At 30.8% G+C, this 23602-nt stretch overlaps 1 protein-coding gene and 1 long non-coding RNA gene across 3 annotated transcripts in view; one reads left to right on the forward strand and one right to left on the reverse strand.

The window, feature by feature from the left end:
• Positions 1 to 20871, reverse strand: part of net — a 55364-nt gene extending 34493 nt beyond the window's left edge. Inside the window, exon 1 of one of the 2 annotated variants that reach the window (XM_067768622.1) lies at positions 19470 to 20871. In XM_067768622.1, coding sequence (XP_067624723.1) covers positions 19470 to 19599 — 130 coding nt within the window. In that variant the 5' untranslated portion in view covers positions 19600 to 20871. The remainder of the gene's footprint in view (positions 1 to 19469) is intronic. The other variant, XM_067768623.1, reaches the window with a different exon arrangement.
• Positions 17719 to 23602, forward strand: part of LOC137241243 (uncharacterized) — a 312746-nt gene continuing 306862 nt past the window's right edge. Inside the window, exon 1 of the long non-coding RNA XR_010949944.1 lies at positions 17719 to 17842. This is a non-coding gene — a long non-coding RNA (uncharacterized lncRNA). The remainder of the gene's footprint in view (positions 17843 to 23602) is intronic.

The following is a 23602-nucleotide window of genomic DNA, read 5'->3' on the forward strand; positions in this document are numbered from 1 at the left end:
TTTTGTTTTTATTGCTTATATTGCTGTTGTAGTGAGCACAATAGTGTGCGTGTTACGCCATCAAACAATGGAATTATTATTTTTGGCGCCAATATAATATGAGCGTACACAAATGACAATTACACAGCAACAAACTAACGAGCAAACAAGGCAAGAATCTAACCAACCAACCGAACATGTCAAACAAATTGCGAGCGACCATAATTCACAGAAATCAGATGAACGCCAACCCACTAAGCAATCAAGCAAAAAGCGCAAACCACGCAAATCGTAATAATTGTGCCAAAATCATACAGTAAAGAAAGAAAAGAAGAAAAAAACAACAACAAAACAGCAGTAGTCAACTAGAATAACTAATGATAATAAAACAAGAATAAGCAGAAGAAAATACGAGTAATAGCAGAAGCTAAGAGAAATGAGCTGCCCATCAATGTTAGCGCCACTTTGACTGGAGGCACTCACACACACACATACACATCACTACACTTCACAGCATCTCATTTCACTTGAATTGAATACGGTCAGACGTTGCGTATGAGCAACATGCGGTGTGAGCAATTTTTTCTAAGTGTTGTGTGCATGTGTGTGTGGCTTAAAATGAGTTGTCCACGCTGGCAGCTTAATGCTATGACAGTTGCCAGTTGTGTGCTTGGCATAATGAATTCGACCCTTGTGTAAAGTAAAAACAAAATCGAAAAGAAAAAAATAATTTATTTTTATTGTTATTGTAATTGTTGACTCAAGCTGGCCTGGCAGGCGACGACAGCATAAAGTTTGCGCTATTTTTTCTATATTTTTTTGCAATATTATTTACACATATCAACGTAATCACAAACGACAAATATCAAACGAGTGCTAGTAAAACAAAAGCTTTAGAAAAAATGGGGGAAATATGGCAATGTTTGTGCCTCAGATTGTATAACAACAAACGCAGCTGCGGCAATGGCAAGTGAGCTTGTTGGTCAACAAGATTTTGTCAGCATTTATTGCTGCTGTTTTTTTGTAAGTTTTATTTGAGCACTCCATGGAAAATTGTAAATTTCGGGAGATGTGCCAATTGATTTCTGACTTAGTTTTTAGTAGCATCTCATCTATATATAAAAAGTAAGTAATAAAATAAAAAATCTTTTTAATCACTTTAAATATATGAAAAATAAAAATATTCAAAAAATAGTTAAAAAAAACTTCAAAATATATGACCCGGTCTATGAAAAGGTGGCTTATGACTCAAAAAAATGTTTTCCACTTTTTTTCTGGTTTCGATAGTTTTTGAGACACTCTTTCACGTGGTGAAAACTAGAAAGTACTAACTTGCTAAGAAATGTACTAAAAATGTAGAGAAAGAAGAGCACACATGAAAGACAATGAAGCCTATGGTTCCTTCGATGCCACTTTGGTGGCTGGTGAAGCATCCTCAGATTTTTGTGATAGCATTTTTTTTCGATGGCAATGGAACCAAAATATCGGTCAGAAACTGGTTTGTGCCTTGCCTTTTGGGCATGACTGTTCATAATGCAAAAGAAAAACTACTAAGAAACTGAAGAAATGCATTGTTTATCCTTAACAGCTGTTTGGCAATTTCTTTTTTGAGTCATAAGCCACCTTTTCATAGGCCGGGTCACATATATCACTGATATGAGACAGAGAAAGCTTGAGTTAAAATTAAAAAAATATATATGAAAAAATTATTTTTTTTATTTTAACACACCTTCAAACATGAAAAAAATACAAAAAAAATCTGAAAAAAAAAAAAACAAATTGATTAAGAGTAGAAAGGATCTGAAAAAACAAGATATATCACACCATGATGAACAGAAAACAAAACCTTATTATTTAAACGAAAACGAAAAAAATTTAGTAAAAAATGCAAAATTGTTTGTAAAAAAAATTAAAAAACAAAATATACCACAATTCGAAATAATAATAAAAAAACAAGGAATGCAGAATCTGGAGAAAATTATAAAAAAAACTTGTATTTAGAAGAAAATAAAAAAAAGAAAAGATATGACTGAAAAAAAAAAATGTGAAAACTTGAATTTCTTTTTCACAAATAAGAACAGTAAAACTTAAGAAAAAAATATATTACAACTCACTGAACAAGGAAAGTAGATTTTAAAATTTAAGCTATTGTAAAAAACAGAAACTGAAAATACCAAAAAAAAAAAAAACAAATAGAAACAAAACATTTGAAAAATAAATGCTGAAAGAAACCAAATTATATCATGCCTCACTCTAAACTTTATTTTATAAATTTTTTTTTAATATTAGTTTTTAACAATGACAGCAATATTAAATGTAATTGTAAAAAACAAAAATTTATAAAAAAAATAACAACAATAAATTTACAAAAATTAAAAAAAAAATATTAAAGAAAATTTTTAAAGCATGAAATTGCTAAAAAAAAGAAAAACACGTAAGCTTAGTATCTACTCTTTTATGAGAGATGAGAAAATCAAAATTTGAAAACTCAATTTCAGAAAGCTTTGGTTTGGTGCAAATATTATCTAAGATACTAATTTTTTTTTTTTTTTTTCATTATTATTAATTTCTTTGAAATTTCCTATAAGTCACAATAGCTTAGAATCTCGGGGAGGTGTGCCGTACAACCGCACGCCTTGTTTGGAGTTCGTCTTTAGTTAAGTACGAAAACTGCGTACGATCTGTTCCATAACAACTGTGGAATGCTCCATATGCTTTTGTAACAAAAAAAAAAAAAAAATTTTATGACCACCTCACACACCCGCGCTACACAGATATTTACTTTTGTTTGCAATAACTTTTTGCTGCCGTCAATTCTGTAACTGCCACTGTTATATGTTTATTGTTTTTGCAATATTTTTTTTTTTTATTTTTGTTACGATTATTTATTCTACTACTTGTGCTTGTCATTTTATTTGTTGTACTTTTTGTTGCATTTATGACTGCCAAGCTGTTGGCGAGATTTGTTATCGTCGCCCTTATAAATTATGTGGGGGTTCTTCAATCACCAATTGTTTGGCGCTGCTATCGGGTATGGCTTCGAGTATAGTAAGAATTGAAGATTATAAGCATTAATTTTGTTGTTTATGTAAAAAACACCACTCATTAGTTCTCTGTGCTTTAATAGTTACATCTATATTTACTTTACTGATGCTTAACAAACAAACTCCGTGGGCAAGCAAAGCAGACTGTCAGTCAGCAAATTTTGGTTAGCATACTTTTAGGGGTTGACAACTGTTTTTGACTTGTAATAGGTACAGCAGCTGAAGTTTTAAGGTGGATTTGGCATAAGAATATGCTTCGCAGAAGTGATGGGTGAGGATTATAGCTTTATGTAATACGAGTGAACGAAAAAAGAAGTAATTAAAATTTGCGCTATTTAGTTTTATGGCTTATGAAGAAAATACGTAAAGAGCAAAGGCTGATGTAATCCTCTCGTCAATTACTTTTGTTAATGAGTGTTTTAACTCAGATTTTTTTGAAATTTAAATTTAAACCAATTACTTTTATTTTTTTATTATTTTTTTTTCTTAAAAAAAAAATAAATAATGATTTTTTTAATTTGCTTTTTAAATGCGCCATTTTGTTTTTAGTACAAAATCCTAAATAAATTATTTGCATTTTAAGTTAAAGAAAAGTTTCTTAAATTATATTTTTATCCGTTGTCAGAAAAAATTTACTTTTGATATTTTTAATGCGAATTTTTATGCAACTTTTTATTTGGAACTCCTTTAGATGAAATTCATAAGCAAAACTTTTGAATTTTAAATTTAAAAAGTTTATACAGAATAAATAAATTAGAAAGGAATTTAAATCGAAATTTAGCTTCCATCACTAATTCGCCCACTTATTTGGCATTCAATTGCAGAACCGAATCGGAGTGTGCCATATTGCGAAAGAAAACTTATCATATTCATGCTTTTCAGCTTTCAACATCAGCACACATACATGCACATACTAATAATCAAAGCGATATCCTTTTTTCCTTAAACATACAAATTTTGGCAACATCAGTTGTTTTGTTACATTCAATTCAAATACACTGCACACATACGCACACAACTCCCCACAAAAATCACTCTATCTTCGCTTTTCAATTCAATTCACATACACACCCTACCCACACACGCAAACACCACCTCACACCTCAAATCACATAAATTCATTTGTTAAATTGCTGCCCAACTCATTTCTATGTGCGCGTGCAGTTTATTCAAATTCATCTAATTCATTTGTATTTGCCTTTGTTGTTATTATTTGTAACAACTTTGTTTATACCCGAGCCTCCCCCTTTGCGCATTTGTTAAACAAAATGATGACAGAACAATAAACAAAATGTTACAAGCACAAAGAAAAATTATTTGTCAACTTTTTGGATTTATTTATTATAAATGTACACATCTGCACATATAAACAAGCAGACAAAAGTGACATAGTTGTCTGAAGTTGGTGGGCGTGCTTGCGTATCTGGACCACTAACAAGTATAGAGCCCCAGCTGCTTTATAGTGCCGCTGACCCGTGCAAAAATAGAATAACTGCAAATAACTGTTGGCGGCCACCATGGTGTGATTGCAGCGTGCTCCGCCTACCACAGCGAAGGTCCTGGGTTCACGGCCCAGGCAAAGCAACATCAAAATTTTAGAAACAAGTTTTTTCCATTAAAAACAAGTTTTTTCCATTAGAAGACAACTTTTCTAAGCGGGGTCGCCCTTCGGCAGTATTTCTCCTATGAAAAGATCTCAGTGAAAACTAATCTGCCTTGCAGATGCCGTTCGGAGTCGGCATAAAACAAACAGGTCCCGTCCAGCCAATTTGTAAGAAAAATTAAAAAGGATCACGACGCAAATTGGAAGAGAATCTCGGCCAAAAATCTTTTCGGAGCTTATCGCGCCTTACATATATATATATATATATCTGTAAGCGCATAAAGCTGTCATCCTCCCCTTCCACGCACGCACACATACTATATACACTTACACATGCATAGAACTCAAACACAACAGTTAGCAGCTGTGCTTTTGATGTCTGTTTGAAGCGTATTGTTTGCATAAGTAATTGATAGCATTAAAATTGTATAGTGGAAAAAGAGCTAAAGTTTTTTTGTGTTGTTGGAATGTGGCATTTGTTGTTTTTTCTTTGAAATTTTAGATCGATTGAAAACAAATAGAATATGAAAGTTGGGAAAAATTTGTTATGCACATTTTTTGGTGATATTTTACTATTTAAGTGATAATTTTTGCGGATCCAATCAGCACTGTTTTGTTTTTTAGAAAAAACATCAAATAAATACATACTTAAAGAAATTATTCAAAATAGCTATGCTTCTTCGTGTTTTAAATTAGGTTTTTATTTTAATTTCGATATTTGTTTTTAAGTATGAGTTTTTGTTAAAATTATTTTGAATTTCAAATTTAAAAAAAGGATCTTTTGAATTAGAAATAAATAATTTTGTTTGCTTGTTTTAATGGTGCGTTCAATTTATACTTATTATTAAGAATTCATGAGCTTAACACCGGTTTATAATAATTGAATGTTCAATTAATATGTTTTACTGAGAGAAACTGAAAAGAAAGAAAGAAACATTTACTGGCATATTGCGATGGTACCATTTCGAAAACCGCCACGAATTCACCACCAGGCAGTTTCGTTGTTATCACAGATTTCACCGAGATTCGAACCGCGAATCACACGGTGAAACTTGCAGTTGCCCTAACCACTAAGCTATCCTGCTTGTATTTGTTTCCTTGCTTAATTCAGTTTATCTCATTCCTACACTAACAACACAATTGAGATAAATCTACAGACTAGGCAAATTAATAATAATAATAAAAGTATAAAGATGTTTTATTCACAGAATTTATTTGGGTATTTCCTAGTTCGGATTTTTGGCAATTTGGTTCATACGGTTTTCGAATTACCTTTTTCGTATTTTAAATTCAATATTTTTATTGGTTTTTATATTTGTTTTTGAACTTTGGTATTTTTAAATTTATTTTCAAACTTGAAATTTTTTTTATATTAATTTTCAATAAACTTCTTCTAGCTCTTAATTAAAAAAAAAATGTTTTTAAAATTAAAGATTTTATATCATTTTTCAGTACATTTTTTCTATTTATTTTTTTTTTTTATTTAATTCAAGTTTAAATTCGTTATTTAGAAAATATTATTATCGGACCAAAATTTTGTTTATACATTTGCTTTTGCCGGCTCCTGGTCAAATTTTTATTGAATTGAAAAACACGTAAGTATTTTTCTTTTTTACCAATACATTTCGGTTACTCAACAGTAACCGTCTTCAGGGCCAGTTTATTTACACGTCTGCACCGTGTGAGGTGGAGTTCTGCACTCGTCATATTTTTTAATTTGGATTTTTCTTAATTTGGATGTAATAAATTTATTTTTTTTTTTTCGGTAACTTTTTCTCAATAGCAAGTTACTTTTGAATTTCAAACTTACTTAAAAAACCTCATTTTTTGGACGAAAGACAATTTTGTATCGGATTTTTTCTACCGTGATTTTTTTTTACTAATTTTCATTTATTTAATTTTGTTTTTTTTTTTTTTTTGAGATTTGAAATTAATAGAATTCTGCTTCTAATTACAAAGATTTTTTTATGAAACTTTATAAGTTATTTTATTTAGCGTTTCTTATTTCAAAACATATATGTAATACTCCTATATTGCTATAATAATCGAATGTAGCTAAATTTAAATTTTTTCTTGTCACACTTTAAAAATTTTATAGGCTGTCTTGTTTTGATTTCGAATTCAAAACACATTCCGAGCATTTTCTATTAGCAATATAGGAGTATTGCATATATGGTTTATGTACATTCATTTGATTTATTTAAGTCAGTTTAGTTTAATATTTGATTTTTTGTAATTTAAGATTTTTTATTTTATTTTTAATTTGAATTTTCGGATTTTCGACTTTTAGAGTTTTGTCCTCTTTGCAACAGATATCATTTTCTCTTAAAAACTAAAAAATATTGAAAGTTTGAATTGTTTTTTTTTTTTAATTTTTTAATTTAAGTTTGAATGTTTTTGTAGACTTTAAATTTTCGGAATCTTGTACCAGAAAAGCTAGGTTAGAAAGCTTAAATTTTATAAAGTTCTAGTTTTGTTTAGTAAAATTTTTTTATATTGGACTTTTGCTCTTCGCTTTTCGAGTAAGTTTTTAATTTTGTTTCGAATTTTTGGTTTAGTTTTTGTTTTTGCATTTTTTGCCTTCCTTTTCAGCATTCGTACCTGCTACCCAAAATGTGTTTATTCCACTTTTCTTATTACAATTTTAATTTCATCTTAATAATATTTTCAGCTGTGTTTTGTGATTTTATTACCATCACCCCGTCTATTGTTTCGCACAACAAGGCAATTATACTCAACAACAATTGCCAATTATTGCCAAACGTTTGCTACTAATTATGTTTTAAATGCATTTGTGCGATTTTTACTTTGTTTTTGTATGACTAAAACCAATATATAAAAATTATAGCATAAACAAACAAACAATTGTGCGAGAATTCTTACAATAAGATAGAAAGCAAAGATGCCAGATGAAAGAATAAGTCCATTACCTCCTACCTAGCCGGCTGACTGCCTTTACCATGTGGTTACGTATCGCTTTGATGATAGCCACACTAATAACAACGCCACCCAGCGACTGTGGGGCCGCAACCGACATCTGTTTTCGTTCGCTCCGTTTGTTATAAACGCAAAAAACATACAAATCGTCTAGTCAGCACTTTAAATATAACCGTACTAATACTCATTCACGCTGTAACTCACTCCCAATGGCTTGCGGCTTTTGTGTGCTCTTAGTTATCGAACATTTGTTCTGCTTGCTGCTGCGCCACTTTTATTACCTCCCTAGCGCTAGTTTTTATGATTCTTGTTTTTTTGTTTTATATGTAGGAAATTTGTTAGCGCAACTAATTTCCAATATCATAGCGGGGGTGGTATTTTATTGTAAAAACACACGTCGAGTTTGCGTTAGAAAGACAAAGAGGGGAGAGATAAAAGCGAAAGCAAATAACATTTAATTTGTTAAGTATGTGGAATTTTAATTGTTTAGTAGCTTTGGGTTTATATGCCTATTAGTCTGTTTTTGTAAGTGTTTATGTCTATGTGTTAATATTGTTATTAATAAGTTTGTTTATAATACTTCAGTAAAGAGTTTTTAAAAATACTCTTGAGATTCCTTTTTATCTCAACAAAGTAATTAGAAATTTTGGTGAACAAGTGTAAACAAATATTGAAAATGCCTTGAAAAGGTTTATGAAAATATTTTTTTTCTAAATTTCATAAGACACGGTCGACTAAATCTCTGCTATACGAAAAATAAAATTTTTTAAAGTTTGCTTTTTTGTATGAAATAACAAACAATTTAAATTAGTTTATATAATACTCGTTAAACAACGGCTATTAATTAATCTCTTTACTGATTTAATTAATGGGTGTAATTAAATTATAAATTAAAAATTGCTTCAAATAAATGGTTTCATACATTTAAAGCAATAAGGGCAATCCCCGCTTAACTCATATAAATTTAGTCCTTTTAATGATAAATTATAACTACTTGTGCTTATTTCAATCAGAAAAGATGAATATAAGTAATAAAATAATCCCTGGTTCTCTTAATTGCATATTTCAATAAAGTGAATTATGACATTTGTTACACTTTTAATGATTTAGCCTTAATTAGTCGGTAACTTTTGAGTAATCATATTTGAAATTAATCAGTATTGTTCATTTTGATTGATCAAAAGTTCGATTAACTCAGCAATTGATCACCTATTAATCGAAACACACATGAATATGTATTTTATTTTCAGCTTATCTATTTAGAATCTCTTTTATTTCCTTCGAGTTGGCCTTGAAAATAATTTAAAAATTTATAAAAGTACGCACATATGTTTTGATTACCCATAATGTGATCAAACGCGTAATTAATCAATTTGACTAGTCTAAACTGAATAATTTCAAATTAATTTATAATCAAATTCTAATTAATTGGCATACTTCATTTCATTGGTCGAAAATTCGAACTAATCCGCATATTAAGCCAATTGATTAATCACGCGTCTCTAAATTATATTGCACTATAATGCAAGTTTGAAGAACACTGTTAATATTTTACAAACGATGTTGTATTATTACATCGCTCACTTGCACTCACTAAACTGTTCGTTCTTTAGACTCCTTTTTAATTTTGTCGTTTGTAGATAACTCTTACCATTGCCCTCACTCTTTTGCTATTACTCACTATTTTTTTTTACTCGTACGAGTCAGAGTAAGACCTACTCTTACTAACTCTTATACTTCCACACAATTTTGTTCTTGTTCTTATTCTTACTCTAACTTTTTCTCTTAATCTTACTCGCACTCTTATTACTTTATCTTATTCTCCCACTCACTCTTTCTCCCAGTCTTAGTCTACTTAAACATAGATGATCCATATAAAAATTCCGATTGCTTAATCGATTTCACGCCAACAAAAATTTTGAATCCGTTAAAGGTGCGAATTGTCTGTGAGCAGCGCAAATAGCTGCAAATTTATACAGACGGTGTATTTTTTATGCAAATTTTGTTTTTCGGTAAACATTTAACAAGTGTGTGCCAGACATTCACCTGGTTATATAACAGGTTTGCTTAGCCAATTGACCTCCGCACAAAAAAATCTGTTTTTTTTTTGTGTCAAATTTTGATTGCTTAGCAATAAAATGAAAACAATAACGAATGAATGTGCAAAAGTATTGAATAACATTCGTTCATGATATGCTGATAAATATTAATAACAAATAAATTTTTTTAACAAAAGGCAATTAAACTTTAGGAAATGCTTACTTGACAAAGCGAGAGAAAAGAAAATGTATGAAAAAAAAAACATAACTATGTATAGATATTTTAAATAAAAAAGGGGATTTAGAAAAAGAAAGAAAAGAAAAACGTGAAATAAAAAATTTTGTGATTATATATTTTAGTAAATTTTTTTTTTTTTGCGTGTACCCTTCTTTAATTTCGCAACGCCTTTTTCAATATCAAAACTTATTAATAATATTTTTTTGTTGATCAATGCAAATTATACAAAAGTAAAGATGTTTTTTAGCTGAACAAAATTTATTTAACCTTTTTTTATTATTTATTTGTTATTTCACTTTTTATTGCAAACGTTTCGTATTTCTCTGACTTGTTGTTGTCGTTCTTTTATGGCTTTTAGGTCATTAAACGCTACAATCGGTATTCGTATGCAAAGTGCATTACAGTCGTTAAATAAAAAAAATTTGCACAAGCCAAAAGTCAAATTAACAACAACGGTGAGCGATATAAAAATCAAAGAGTAGCAGCCATGTGGCGACAAAACGATTACGCAGAAAAAAATTGTAGAATAAATAAGCAAATACAATTAAATGTGTTTTTCGTGTTAATAAAAGCAGTGAATTAATTGAAAAACCACGTAAGACATATTTTTGAAGATTGAAGAAGTAAATTTTTTTTTTGTAAATAAATATGCAGCAATGATTAATGATGAGTAGTACATCATTTGACATCATGTGGATATCATGTGATGTGGACATCATGTGCTATTTTTGAACTTATTCGCGATATATATTTGAAAAATGTTTAATTAAAAATTTATTAAGTTTAAATTGATAAAATTTATTTAAGTATTAGTCATATGTGACGTTTTAGAATATAGATGCAAAAGAAATGGGGTAATTGACTAACTCTTAGTTGATTCAAATTGTTTGAGTGTTCGTCAGGGAGAAAAAAGCTAAAATTAATAAATAGAAGGCGCGATATACCTCCAAACAGATGTAGGCTGAGCTTCTCTTGGGATTTGCGTCGTTCCCCTCTAAATTTTACCCATCAATTGGCGGGAAGGAACCTACGTTTTCACTAAGAAGTTTTTAATGGCAGAAATACACTCGTAGTGTTTGCCTTAATTTATTTATATTATCCATAAGAATGGACATCATGTGACATTTTTGAATTTACTCGAAATTTTAATATGGTAATTTCTAATTTTCATTTCATTATTTATAGTAGTATTTACTAATTTCAAAAATTCAGATACAGAGTATGGGCCTATACTATTATGTACATCGAAAAACTAAATAAATACAAGCGACAATAACGGAACGGGTTGTGTGACGTGTTAAATAATATTAACGAGCTACTAAAATTCATTTAATAATAAGTCGCTAATTTTAAAGATAGCAGCGAGAAACTTAGCCAGAGACTCGAAGTTAAATCCATTTAAACTTGCAACCACATTGGCCATATCTAAAGTTCTTTCACCACGGTAAAAACGAATGTATATATCTGACCTGTACCAATAAAGTGAAATATGTAACCTAAGTTAATTTAAATTAATAGTTATATTTACCCATAATAATAGACATGCTGTGTCTTTTTTTGGTTTAGTCGAAAGATAAATTCCAAAAATTTTTGAATAAAAATTTACAAACACTTATTTGATTAAATTCCTTCAGCAATAAACAGCGATTTGAAACCTTAATTAATGTGATATTTCTGAACTTTTCCGCAAGATTAATTGGAAAAAACTTTTGATTATAAAATGACTCATTTTTAAATTGATTTCATTTATTTGATTACAACTGTCTGCGTATTTAACATTAAACTTAATTAATATAAATTAATATATTTAATCAAAGTAATGGATTTGATGAGACATCTTTGAATTTAGTCAAACTATTAATTTGAAAAACATTGTATTAGAAATTGACGAATTTTTAATTGAAAATCAGTGACTTAAAAGCTTAATCATAATCAGAGCTGTTCAACCCCTATACACTTGTAGCACTTTTGTTTTTGTTTTGCCCTAAATCATAGACACAGATTCAAATTCACACTTTGAATATCTTATGAAAGTGCCCAGAAAGGGCACTCCCGTATGAAGCTCAGACACTTGTGTAAAATAATATAAAAAAATTTACACTAACAATTTGACAACTAAAAATTATTCAAAAACATTATAGCACTGAAAAAAATTTGTAATCAAAATTGATTCATAAATAAAATTAAAATCGATAATTGACCGCGGAGCTGAAATACATATATGGGGCATATGACCAAAAAATGTAAGCAAAACTGTACCAAAACAAGAGAAGCCTATTCTAAGTTCATATGATATTAGTTAATTACCCTCAAGGGAAGTCAGTAACTAGTGAAACAAAATTCTATTTCAGAACTGGTCTAGCCAAATAAGTATTAGTTCGTTAATAGCTAGAGATTCTCCTTACGGGGTAGTTTCTGTGGCTTTTTATTTCAATTCGGTATATTATTTTTCTTGGTTATGAAAAATTTTTTGACTGGAAGTGGGGGGAACCGTAAAGTAACCATACCTATTATTTAATTGTTAAACATTTTATTGAATTCAAATGGTATTTCTGCACTTCAGTAATCTCTGTTGCTAATATATGTAAGTAAATTGGAACACAAATTTAAAACAAACTACGCGGAGCCTTTTAATTAAGCATTTCAAAAGTTTTCAAATTCAATTTCCACTGCAACATTCGCGGATATCTCTACATTCACTTTTAGTATGATTATTCCAACCCAAATTATATATGTATATAGAATATGTTCCCACAAAACTTGGGGCTAGAGGTCAATGTATTTTTTCGCTAATTTCAGAATTAAACATATTGGCTCATGTATGTTGGTTTTAAATTCTTTAATTAAATAAACTTACCAAAAACAATTTTAACGACAAATAAATAATAAGACAACCAAAAAAATACCAACAGGTGGTGCAAGTCGCACAAAGAGCAGGCAATCAAATTTGGCAGCGAGTACATTTATATCCAGTTACGTACATACGTACACTTAGTAGATCAAAAGCAGTATATAAACGACCTTTATACAGTGTAGCTAAACCAGAATCCTTACACTTTTTAGGTTGGTTTTTATGTATTTTCGAGTGTAATTTGATATTTTTTTATGTGGCGTAAGTGCAAAGGTAGGTGCATATATTTAGTTGTACGCACATGTTTATATGCATGTATAGTTGCAGAATTTGTGCCTTTACTGAATTTTTTTTTTTACCGAAATTCTCCACCATATCAAGCTGTATATGTATATATGAAAAAAATGGTTGGCTGTGCAACAAAATTAAATTGAAGCAACAAGTTATGACGTGTTGTAAAGTGCACGAGCATTGTTTATGAGGCGCTTTTATGCTGCAAGAAATTGCAATTTTTTTAATATTTACATTTTTTTTGCTCGTAATCCTGCTGTTGACGACTATAAGCGCTGACAGGATTTCAAGTGATATGCAGTCAATGTTAAGGAATTTAGTGAAACTTTAAAGTGTTTCGTTTTCTGGCTGCGTTTTAGTATTTTTTTATTATTTATTAATTTTTTTTTTTTTTCAATTAAACTTTTTTCTTTTTTAATAAAACATTTTTTATATGTTTATTTTACTTTTTACTATTATTTTTCACAGAAATTCAATCAATTGCTTAATTCGAATTTCTTCAAAGCTCACAGTCTACACAATTTCAGGTGTTGTTAAATTCGTTCCCCTTCATTTTCTCTGTTTGTTAAAATATTTATATGCGTTAATTACATTTTGTATTTATCGCGTTTATCGTTTATTCTATTACGTATTTTTGCTGTGTGCTGATTGGCCAAAGTTTATTTTACACGTTTTGGGTATTTTCTATTTACTGTGCCAACACCACAACCTACGCAAGATTTGATTGGCTTAGAAAATTGCTAGATTTTATATTATTTGTTTTTATTTAATCAGCTAGTTTTGGTTTGCCAGCTCTTTTATGTGTGTAAATATATTATGATATATTGTACATGTATGTGTTTAATAGTACTATTACTATACGTTAGTACAAACGGTAAGTTGTGATATGCAATAAGTTGGAACACTATTTTGTAGAAGTATATATTTACATTATACTATCGTCATTAAGGTGAAGGAAGTTTAAATAACGGTTGCTATCTTTAGAAACCTTGAATTGCTTTAAAACAATATTTATATTGTATTTTAACCGCAGCTTTATTCTTACGTCAACTCTGAAACCGAGTTACTTCGAGTGGTGTTTGCTGCTCCACAATTGCGTATTTTGAAACTCGAAGTTAATTGTGCATGTATATTACTAGTCATTGTTTTTATATATGTTTTAAGAATAAAATATTTAAAAAAAATATTGCATAATACATACTTTTTCTATGTCCCATTTCATTTAACTTCGAAAGTAAGTTTTTGTCAAACAAAACTAATGCTTGTAAGCGTTGGTTTGCTTTTATGTGTTTTTGTTTTTGTTCCAAGCACTTCCTACCCACCCTGAGAATACCTCATTTTGAAGAATATTGCAGTAGTTTTTTTATATTTTTATGTTCAGTATTTTTTATTGTAGTCTGTTTGTTGAGGATAGTTTGGTGCAAGTTTATTTGAAGTTTTAGTTGGTTTGTGTAGGGTATTTTGTTCTAAGGCCTTGTTGTTATTTTGGCGTGGGAAACTTGATATCTTCTTAGCTTCGTGACAACAAATTTGCTGTAGGAAAGTTGTACAGTATTTGATATATATCAAATATTTGACACACAAAAACAAAATTTTGTTGTTTCTGAAAAAGTAAATTTTTGTGTTAAGATTCTGATCTATCCTGTTATCGAGGCTAGCAAAATGTTCAGACTTATGCTTTATACTCGCTTTTTTATTGTATCTTGGTTTTTTGGCATATGAGTTTTAGAATTGGCATGTGTTTGGTTTTGAGGATTGCATAGCTTCAGTTCATTTATTCAGATAGTTCATAAAATGAACTTGCCAACAACAAAGCGTTGCTCTGAAGCAAGCATATATAGAGAAGTATAAAATTATGCAAAGAAGGCAATTGAGAACAGTTGCACTACCACAAAGGCGTGGCTTTGGCTGAATGTGTTTGTAACAGTTCTACCATTGCAGGAGTGTGGGTTCGAATCACACTAACAGGCGAAAAGGCTTTGAAGAGATTTACAAGGTATAGTCGAAACAGCTTATAACAATACAAAAAGAATTTAGTTGACGAAACTTGATAAAAATTATCACTACTATTTACGTGTTCGCAGCTGTATATAATTTTATATAATATGAAATGTACTATCCGACATCTTTAGTGAAAGTGAATGTTTTTCTACAACCTATGAACGATATTTTGACGTCAACAGGCTGCTAGATAATTTGTTGCTTTCGTGATAGCTTATGTCTCTAAAACTCGACTCCTACCACCTACTTGGCTTACCCTCAAGTAATTAATATTAGCTAAAAAAGCAATTGGTTAAACATTATGTTAAAAACCCCAATGCTCCGCTTATTAAATTCATTCACCTCGTCCCCAAGCAAAACACACGCAAGCGTGATTGAAATAGTAATAATAATTATAATAATCATATAATAAAAAAACCTGGGTAGTTGATTATAAAATTGTTTAAATGCCGCACGCTCATGGAAATTACTTTATTTATTAGTTTCGATTATTGTTCTAAAGTTTTTTTGTACACACATATGTATATCTAGTACGTAAGTACCTACTGCACTGCATGTATACAGACATGAATACGCATACGTACATACATACCCTGGAAAAAATACGACTAGTCTAAGATGAATTCGCGATGAGTCCCAAAGGTGCATGCGACTATAGACAGTTCTGGATCTTTATATGGGTTGGAGTGGTCCCATTTTTTATTTATTTTTTTTTTTTTTTTTGAACATGTCCTATGCTTCCTTTTGTTGCTGTTTCTTTTTTATTGTTTTTTTGTTTTTCAATTGGTTACACAAATTTCAAACTGACTGATGCCAAATATACCCAAAAGGTACTAGAGGCGATTGTTCGGCCGCGGTGCGTCTGATGCATGTGGCGGTGATGGTGTGGGTGGATGGAAATTAAATCGAATTGCATTAGGGGGTCGCAATCAGATGCGGAAGAGTTAGGCATCCTGCCTAAACAGGGACCAATTATACCCCAATGTGGACAAAAGGGATCAATCGCAGACCGCTCTCCTTAGCGATTAATCGCACGATTTTTTTGTATGGTATTAACACCTTTAAACGGAAATATTACATTTGTGACGCATAATTTTCCGCTGCTATCTCAAATGTGTACGTGTCGTGAAGGGAAAAGTATCTGAAAATCTAATAAATAGCATTTTGACCCACAAAAGACACACACAACTACAAGCACATGAAATATATGTATATTTAATTAGCGGTTACTGACGTTTTGTTGTTGTTGTTTGATACAAGGAATCAAACAGGTGTGACTAAATACATACATATATACAACAATTATTGCTGTTAAATATATATACTATATATTAGCTGTCATGTGCATTATGCATACAAGTAGCTATTATATAATATTAAGTATGCGCTTCTTTATTAGAAAAATATCTTACGATCGTTTGCCATATCTAATAAGATTTAATGGCGTAATTTTCACGTATAGTTAGCACAAACTGACAGTTGTTTGATGTTAAGTAGCTTATGAGTGACACCTACAATAACAACAAATACGTAAGAATATTTACGTTACTAGCCAGTTAACGTAAGAATAATATCTACTCAATGCTATTAAACACTACGGAAAACAACGGAAATTTTATTTTTGTACAGCTGTTTGGTAGTAAATAATATTTTATCGCACAATATGAAACAAAAACAAGTTACCTATAGCTTTGGGGTTTATTGTGAAGAGTGCAATTAAAATTTAAATAATTGGGGCGGGTGTAATTAGTTATAATTTAAACATAGAAAATAAGCCTCTTCCTATGATTGCAATTCATAATATATTCGTACAGTTAGATTGAATTCCAGAATAATAAACTCAAGTATTAAGATATTCAATTTGTATAGCTGGACGGTATGAATTTTTTTTTTTCCAGTAATGCGAACCTCTTCGAAGACTTTTTTAACATAGATCATAGAATAACTCAGAATCTTAACATACTTAAAAATTGTAAACTTCTTCAAATCTTTTTCGGAGACCGCCAAATCATGCAGAATTTTCTTTGGTCCGAAAAATTGTATACATTTCAAAAACTGTACAACTTTAGATTTTTAGGAAAGTATACACTGATCCCATCAGTCTTGTTCTGCAATACATCAAGTACTACGCTTAATATCACCCTAACTCGAAAGCAATCCCTGTTCTCTGATCTCTAATATTGACTCAAGATATATCGGAGAAACATAGCGGTCTCAAGCAAAACGGCCCCTAGTTAACAAACCGAGACAAATTATAGTAATTAAATCGATCTCGAATGTTATTATCTTATGTTTCTAATGGGGTTCTAATGTAAATTGAGTTTGCACGAGTTTGCTAATCTTTCTAGACTCATTTACTACCATAGTCTTCTAACGCGTCAACAAAAATATCTATAACGTTAGAGACTAAGTTTTGATACAATACATTAAACAACTTTTGAGATAGGACGTTCTTCGAGTAAAGACTAAGATGGGGCGTTTACGGGCTACCACCCGAGATAGGGTGATATTTTAACAAACAGACAATATGTAACTCGAATATTTATTTAAAATATATGAAACTACCACGAACATTGTTCATAATGATCAAATAAATAACCAAACAAGTAAAGCTACACCATTTCCGTTCAATATAAATGAGTCAAGCTGAACTCTATAGATAATGCTCCCCACTTCAATCCTTGTAAAAAATCACTAACACTATCTTTTGATTCATTCTTTTCAGTATAAATAAAGTAAATCGAAAACGAAAACAACAAAAAAACTACACTTGAAAAATAAAAAGGAGAAAAAACTTCGAAGAAAATAAAAAGCGTGAAAATGAAAAGAAAACCAGCAAAATATAAAATGAATAATACGGTAAGTAGAAATTCAAGTTTTGCAATAATATCACAGAAAACAAATATAAGAATGAACTTGTTTAGTGCTTTCGTTAAAAAGGCTTTTGCGATTCCCAAGGGTTTATCAATTTTTGTTTTTGTCATAACTTTAACTCTATAACTAATACGCCGAATATAACCCTAATGTTCGAAAATGCCTGATCTTAGCAAAGTTTTGAAAAAAGCTCTATATAAAAATTTGTTTCAAAAGTACTATCTATAGGCTTTTGATATTCGGTACGATATTCTGGAAGCAATACTACCCTCTCAACTAAAAATGTATATGCAAAGTGACGGTAATTGTGAAGATTTTCAAGTTTACGGTGACCCCGTGTTATACGAGCCATGATCGAAATCAATTTTTTAAATCTCAATAGCTCCGTTGCTTTTAATTTGCCTCACTAATTTGACGCCTTCTGAAATTAACTTTAGTTAAATTTATGCATTTACTTGAATTGATAAAATTTCAGATCATAAATTTTCAAGCTTTTGGTAAGCTGGGCCTAGCTAGTTTAGGTGAACCAGATGGAAACATGAGTTTTCTTATTCATTTCTCTATATTGATTTTTGAAATTTTTTTCGAAGAGTATTTATGTTTCCTTCATATTTTTTATATGGAAGAAAATCTGAAACACCCTTGAGTAAAAAAAAAATTCTCAAGAATTAATGTGAATTTTGAAAAACCGATAACAGGAACTTTGTTATACTACAATTAATTGGGCTACAAAATTGCATGTTAAAAAAAAATTCTATAAACTCGATAAAAATGCCCGAACTTTTTTAAGCTTTCTCCAATTTTCGAATTTTTTCGAAAACTTTTTGAGTTTGGTTTGCACAGTTTCGGTTGGTCAATTAAAGTTTTTCCTTGAATTACAAAAATTTAAAAAATAAAAATTAAATTGACTAAATTTGATAAAATCGCCGCTGCTATTTTCGTGTTCACTGCTGTAAATTAAAATGAGTACAAGTATCCTTAACCAAGAGCTGGTTTTCTATGTGCCTCGTTTCTGGCATACCGGCCGCCCGTGGTGTGGTGATAGCGTGCTCCGCCTACCACACCAATGGTCCTGGGTTCACCTCCCGGGCAAATTGACATCAATTTTCAATTAGAAAAAAAAAGGTTTTTCTAATCGAGGTTACCCCTCGAAAGTGATTTGGCAAACACTCCGAGTGTATTTCTACCACGATATGTCTCAGTGGTACGCAGATGCCGTTCGGAGTCGATATTGGGACATGTATGTCCCGTTCCGCCAATTCGTAGGGGAAATTAAAAGGAGCACGACGTATATTAGAAGAGAAGCGCGGCCTAAATCTTCTCGGAGGTAAATTACGCCAAGTGTATATATGTTTCATGATTTATCAACCCTATAACCCTCCATTTATGTTTAATTAACAAGTAACATCATTTATTTTATTACTCAACTAACCCTTTTTATATAAATTTTATTATCAACTATTTATTTTTTTGTTCGTCGCAAATTGACTTCTTGCTTAATTGGTGATAAGTTTGTTTATCAAATTTTTTCAGAGCTTTTTTTTTTATTGGTATTTAAGTGGTTTTTGCTGCTTAATTGTGCAAACATATTTATTTTTATTTTATAGCTTACCTTTCATTATGATCGCTGTTAATTCTGATGCATTTAATTGCATACAGAATTGATTCTCGTTGCTGCTGTTTTTGCTGCTGCTGGTTGTTGTTGCTGTTGCAGTTGGAATTGCGGTTTTTATATTGGCCATATATCCGTGTGTGTTATTTAGTTGGTTGGTTGTGTGTATGTATATCAAATAAACTGTTTACTATAAACTAATATTTTTTTCTATTATAATTTTCTTATTTTTTTTCTTGTTAATTATATAATTATTGCTGTTGTTTTGTTTTACAATAATTCAATTAAGTTCTGTTTTTACACTTCACTTGTTGGATTAGCAACAGTTAGATCTTATCTCATTATTTAGCGATAATCTCCTGTATCACGCTGTTTCCTTGATGCAAGGATTTGTTTGCTAAACACAGTTGGATTTGTTATTATTTTGCCAATTCAACTTCCGCAAGCGGCAAGGAGTGTTTTTTCAAGCGCTTAGTGGTCTTCATTAAAGTTGTCGCTTTTAGAGTTTTGCGAACTATTTTGCTTGGATTTTGTTTTTATGCTCTCGAGATATGTTTGTTCTTTAAATCTTTTTAAGTCACACAAAAAAATTAGATGAATTTTAAATGTTTGTTAATTTATTTTGTAAATCTGTGTTTTTTAATTTTTTGTTTTTCAAATCACTTGAATTTTTTTATTTTTCCAATTTTTTTAAGCAAAAAATTTGTTTTTTATATTTAACGGTGTTTGTTATAGTAAATATTCAGTTCCTTTGCATTCGGTTGAAATTTTTTGTTTTTTATAAATATTCAGCTGTTCTCAACTTTTTTGTTTTGCTTTTTTCTTTACACATCACTTTGTTTATAAAATTCTTTTTAACAAATTTTCAGTTTTTGCTCTCAGTTTTTTGGTTTTTTTTCGTTACTTTTTGAGATTACACCGAAAACTTGACTGCTTAATCAATAGCTTTGTTTATTTTTTTTCTACATTTGTAACCTTCAATATCATCACAAAAATAGAGAACATCTGTGCTCCATATAACAGTTATGTAGTATGTTAATCACCTTCTATTTGGTAAAACAATATTAAATATTGACATAATTTTGTAATTGTGTGCTGATAACATTGTTATTCTATTTTGTTCCTTTACGACTTTTCAAGTTTTTTTCACGAGTTTTATTCAATTTATGAGCCTTTACTAATTACTCCCAATAAATTATGATTCTTTGCTATTGTTGTAATGATTACATTTTTCTTTGAATATTTTTTTTTTGCATTTCAAAACAAAAACAAATTAGTGACTTCTTTAATTCTCTAATTTGAATTGTTATGCTCTCACTAAAATTAAATTATTCTTACAACTTCCGTTTCCATTCCACTCACAAGCGAGGTAGCAAACCGAATGGCACAACAAACTCAGCCGTTTCATACTAAACCTAGCCGCATACACCGTAAAAGCAAAATAATAATTCAGCACCAGATAGCCAACCATACCAAACGGCTCGTTGTTCGCTATGTGTTCGACTTCGTCAACTGCCCATAGCATGTCGAACCAATACGAAAGCGCCAACAAAAGCAATAGAGGTGTTTCTATACTCAGTTGTTGATGGATATACACTTCTTATATTAAAAAGGCGTCAGTCTGTCTGTCATTGAAATTGATCAAGTGTGTTTTCTGTTTACAAAATCGTTTTGCTAGTCAAAATGGCCGAAATCGGATGTTAGTGGAGCTATGAGGCTAAAAAATATCCAAACATTAGAGCTGTGTAGGTATGTAAGGTCCTCGGCTTCAACTAAGCTAGAGGGTTGTATATTTATTTTTATTTTTATTTTTTATTTATTTATTTATTTATTTAGTGTTTGTACCAGGAAGACTTACGTCTTTTAGGCAGTACATCAATCCGATTAAGTAATTATACATACCTAAATGTTACAAAAAGAAATTTACTTGTTCATCTAAAGATATAACAAAGCATATATAAAAAGAGAAAAGTTAAATACATACAAATTTTCAATAGTATATATTATCAAACATTCACTTAAAACTTTAAAGAATTAGAGTAACTTATGAGTTAAGAAAAGAAAATATCTAAGGGGCCTAACGGCTCACTCACTAAAATTAAAAGTGACATTTGTTTTAGAGTTGCATCTTCCATTTAACATGGTTAAAATTTGAGCCTATATTTTAAACCAGTCATCGGTTTAAGCATTTCTTTAAACATTTTGACCTAAAATAGAAACCTCTCAATTTACTTCGAGGTTTTTTTAGCTTTATTCGGTTTAAAATAAAAACTTAACTCAGCAATAAATCTAAATTCTCCAAATTGTTTTTTCTTATATCAGTGAGAGTAAACTTTTCTAGTTTTATATTGAAGCCAAGCACTTGTTCTCCAGAAAACTGGTAGATTTGGATCCACATTTGATTTTGTTATATGTACCCATATTGACTGGTACAAAAAGTTCTTCAAAATAAGAAATGCCCATAAATTACTGTTTCTACTTTTGTTTTTATTAGTATAGAAATAAATACTATATCAATGACAGTTAAAGACATTTTATCAATATCGTTGCTCTACTGGGTTGGTTTGACTATTTTGGCAACAACTCTTGTTAACATGGATCCTTATTAGGGATAAAAACTTTATCTCCAAATGAGAGTTTGCTGACCGCTTTGGCCGGCCAACGGGCGCAAAACGTTCTCCGAGCAGTGTCAGAGGATGATCCTGTGACTTTCGGGCAACCTTTTGTAACTAATTCGTCCAAATGTACATCATTTTTTTACGTAGCTCCTCGTTAGTATTAATTTCTGTTGCTGAAGTCTTGACTTCAGAAGATAATATATTCTTTAAAATATTTTGAATCTTTTCTTTACTAAGAGCTTGTAGGGTGTTCTAAATGCAGACATTTTTGTTTGTAGTCCTTAACCAACCCAAACTTAATTTGAAAATTTAAGTATTTTTTTAAGAAATAGTGGACGAGCTTTTTTTTCTAGTTGCATATACATCTGCGTTTGCGACTAAAGAATACGCTCATCGGCAATTACTCGTAGTAGTAGTGTATGGAGAAATAGTGGAGACACACACTTTTACGGCCGTAGTGTACAACGCATGCAAAAATCGAAAATGTAGCTAAGTGGAGGCACACAGAACAACTTTTTTATGCGCAACATAAGTGCAGATACAGTTATGCACTTGGCAGTTTATTTGAAATTTAAGTACATATGTGTATGCGCATAAAAAAAACCATGCCAGTAAAACATGTCGCCGGTTTGCTAAATTATGCAACTGAGTATATCATACATTCGGTTTCACAAACGCTTCGACTTCCTTACTTGTTCGAGCAGAGTTTGTAGTAAGTAGAGTTCGTTGTTGAATGCCGGCAAATTATAAATTTGTTCGCTTATTTGGTATGCTTCATACAAAAACGATACACATATGCAAACTCCAATGTAATGCATTTCAATGTGTATGTAAGTGTTTAGTGTTACAGGCGCTTACGTTTTGTGATAAATCCGATTTGATAGCAACAGCAAACGCGAATACTCACTTGAATATGCAATGCAGGGCGCCATGTAAAAGAACAACAATTACATACCTACATAGCCAGCTCGCAACAGTGTTGACTTATACAATTGGAAGTGTTTGGGTGTGTGATTATTGCAGTTGTATCAATGGCATACAGGGTTGCCATGGAAGTTTGCATTTCGAGACTTAACTTTTCAAGAAAATTTCCAATATATGTATTGGTTGCGCGGTTTGTATCGGTCCTAAATATCTTATGCCTACTCTCTGGTCAAAATTCTTAGTATTTGGCCAATGTTCTCTGAGCAATCTATGAAACATAAATATATATGTAGGTGCAAGTTACAGTATGCAATCCGTGTGGTAACTTGGATCGCTGCATAAACTGAGGAACCTTGGTTGGGACCACTTCGGAATACTCTGTTTAAGAGTTTTCGAAGGATTCCAGTTATGTTCACTAAGTTTGTGCAAGCGGGCGTATGTCTTGTAACAAGCCTTGAATTTTATGCGGGGCTTGACGACGTCTACAATACTGTAAATGCAAAGAAAAGCACATATTTGGCTGTTTTATTTTTTACGCCTGTGCATGTCTCGTCACTATCCGCATATTTTATCCGCCTTTACTTGTCGAAA

The sequence above is a fragment of the Eurosta solidaginis genome, chromosome 2 (genome assembly GCF_040869045.1).
Source record: "Eurosta solidaginis isolate ZX-2024a chromosome 2, ASM4086904v1, whole genome shotgun sequence".
In the NCBI taxonomy this organism is placed as follows: Eukaryota; Metazoa; Arthropoda; class Insecta; order Diptera; family Tephritidae; genus Eurosta; species Eurosta solidaginis.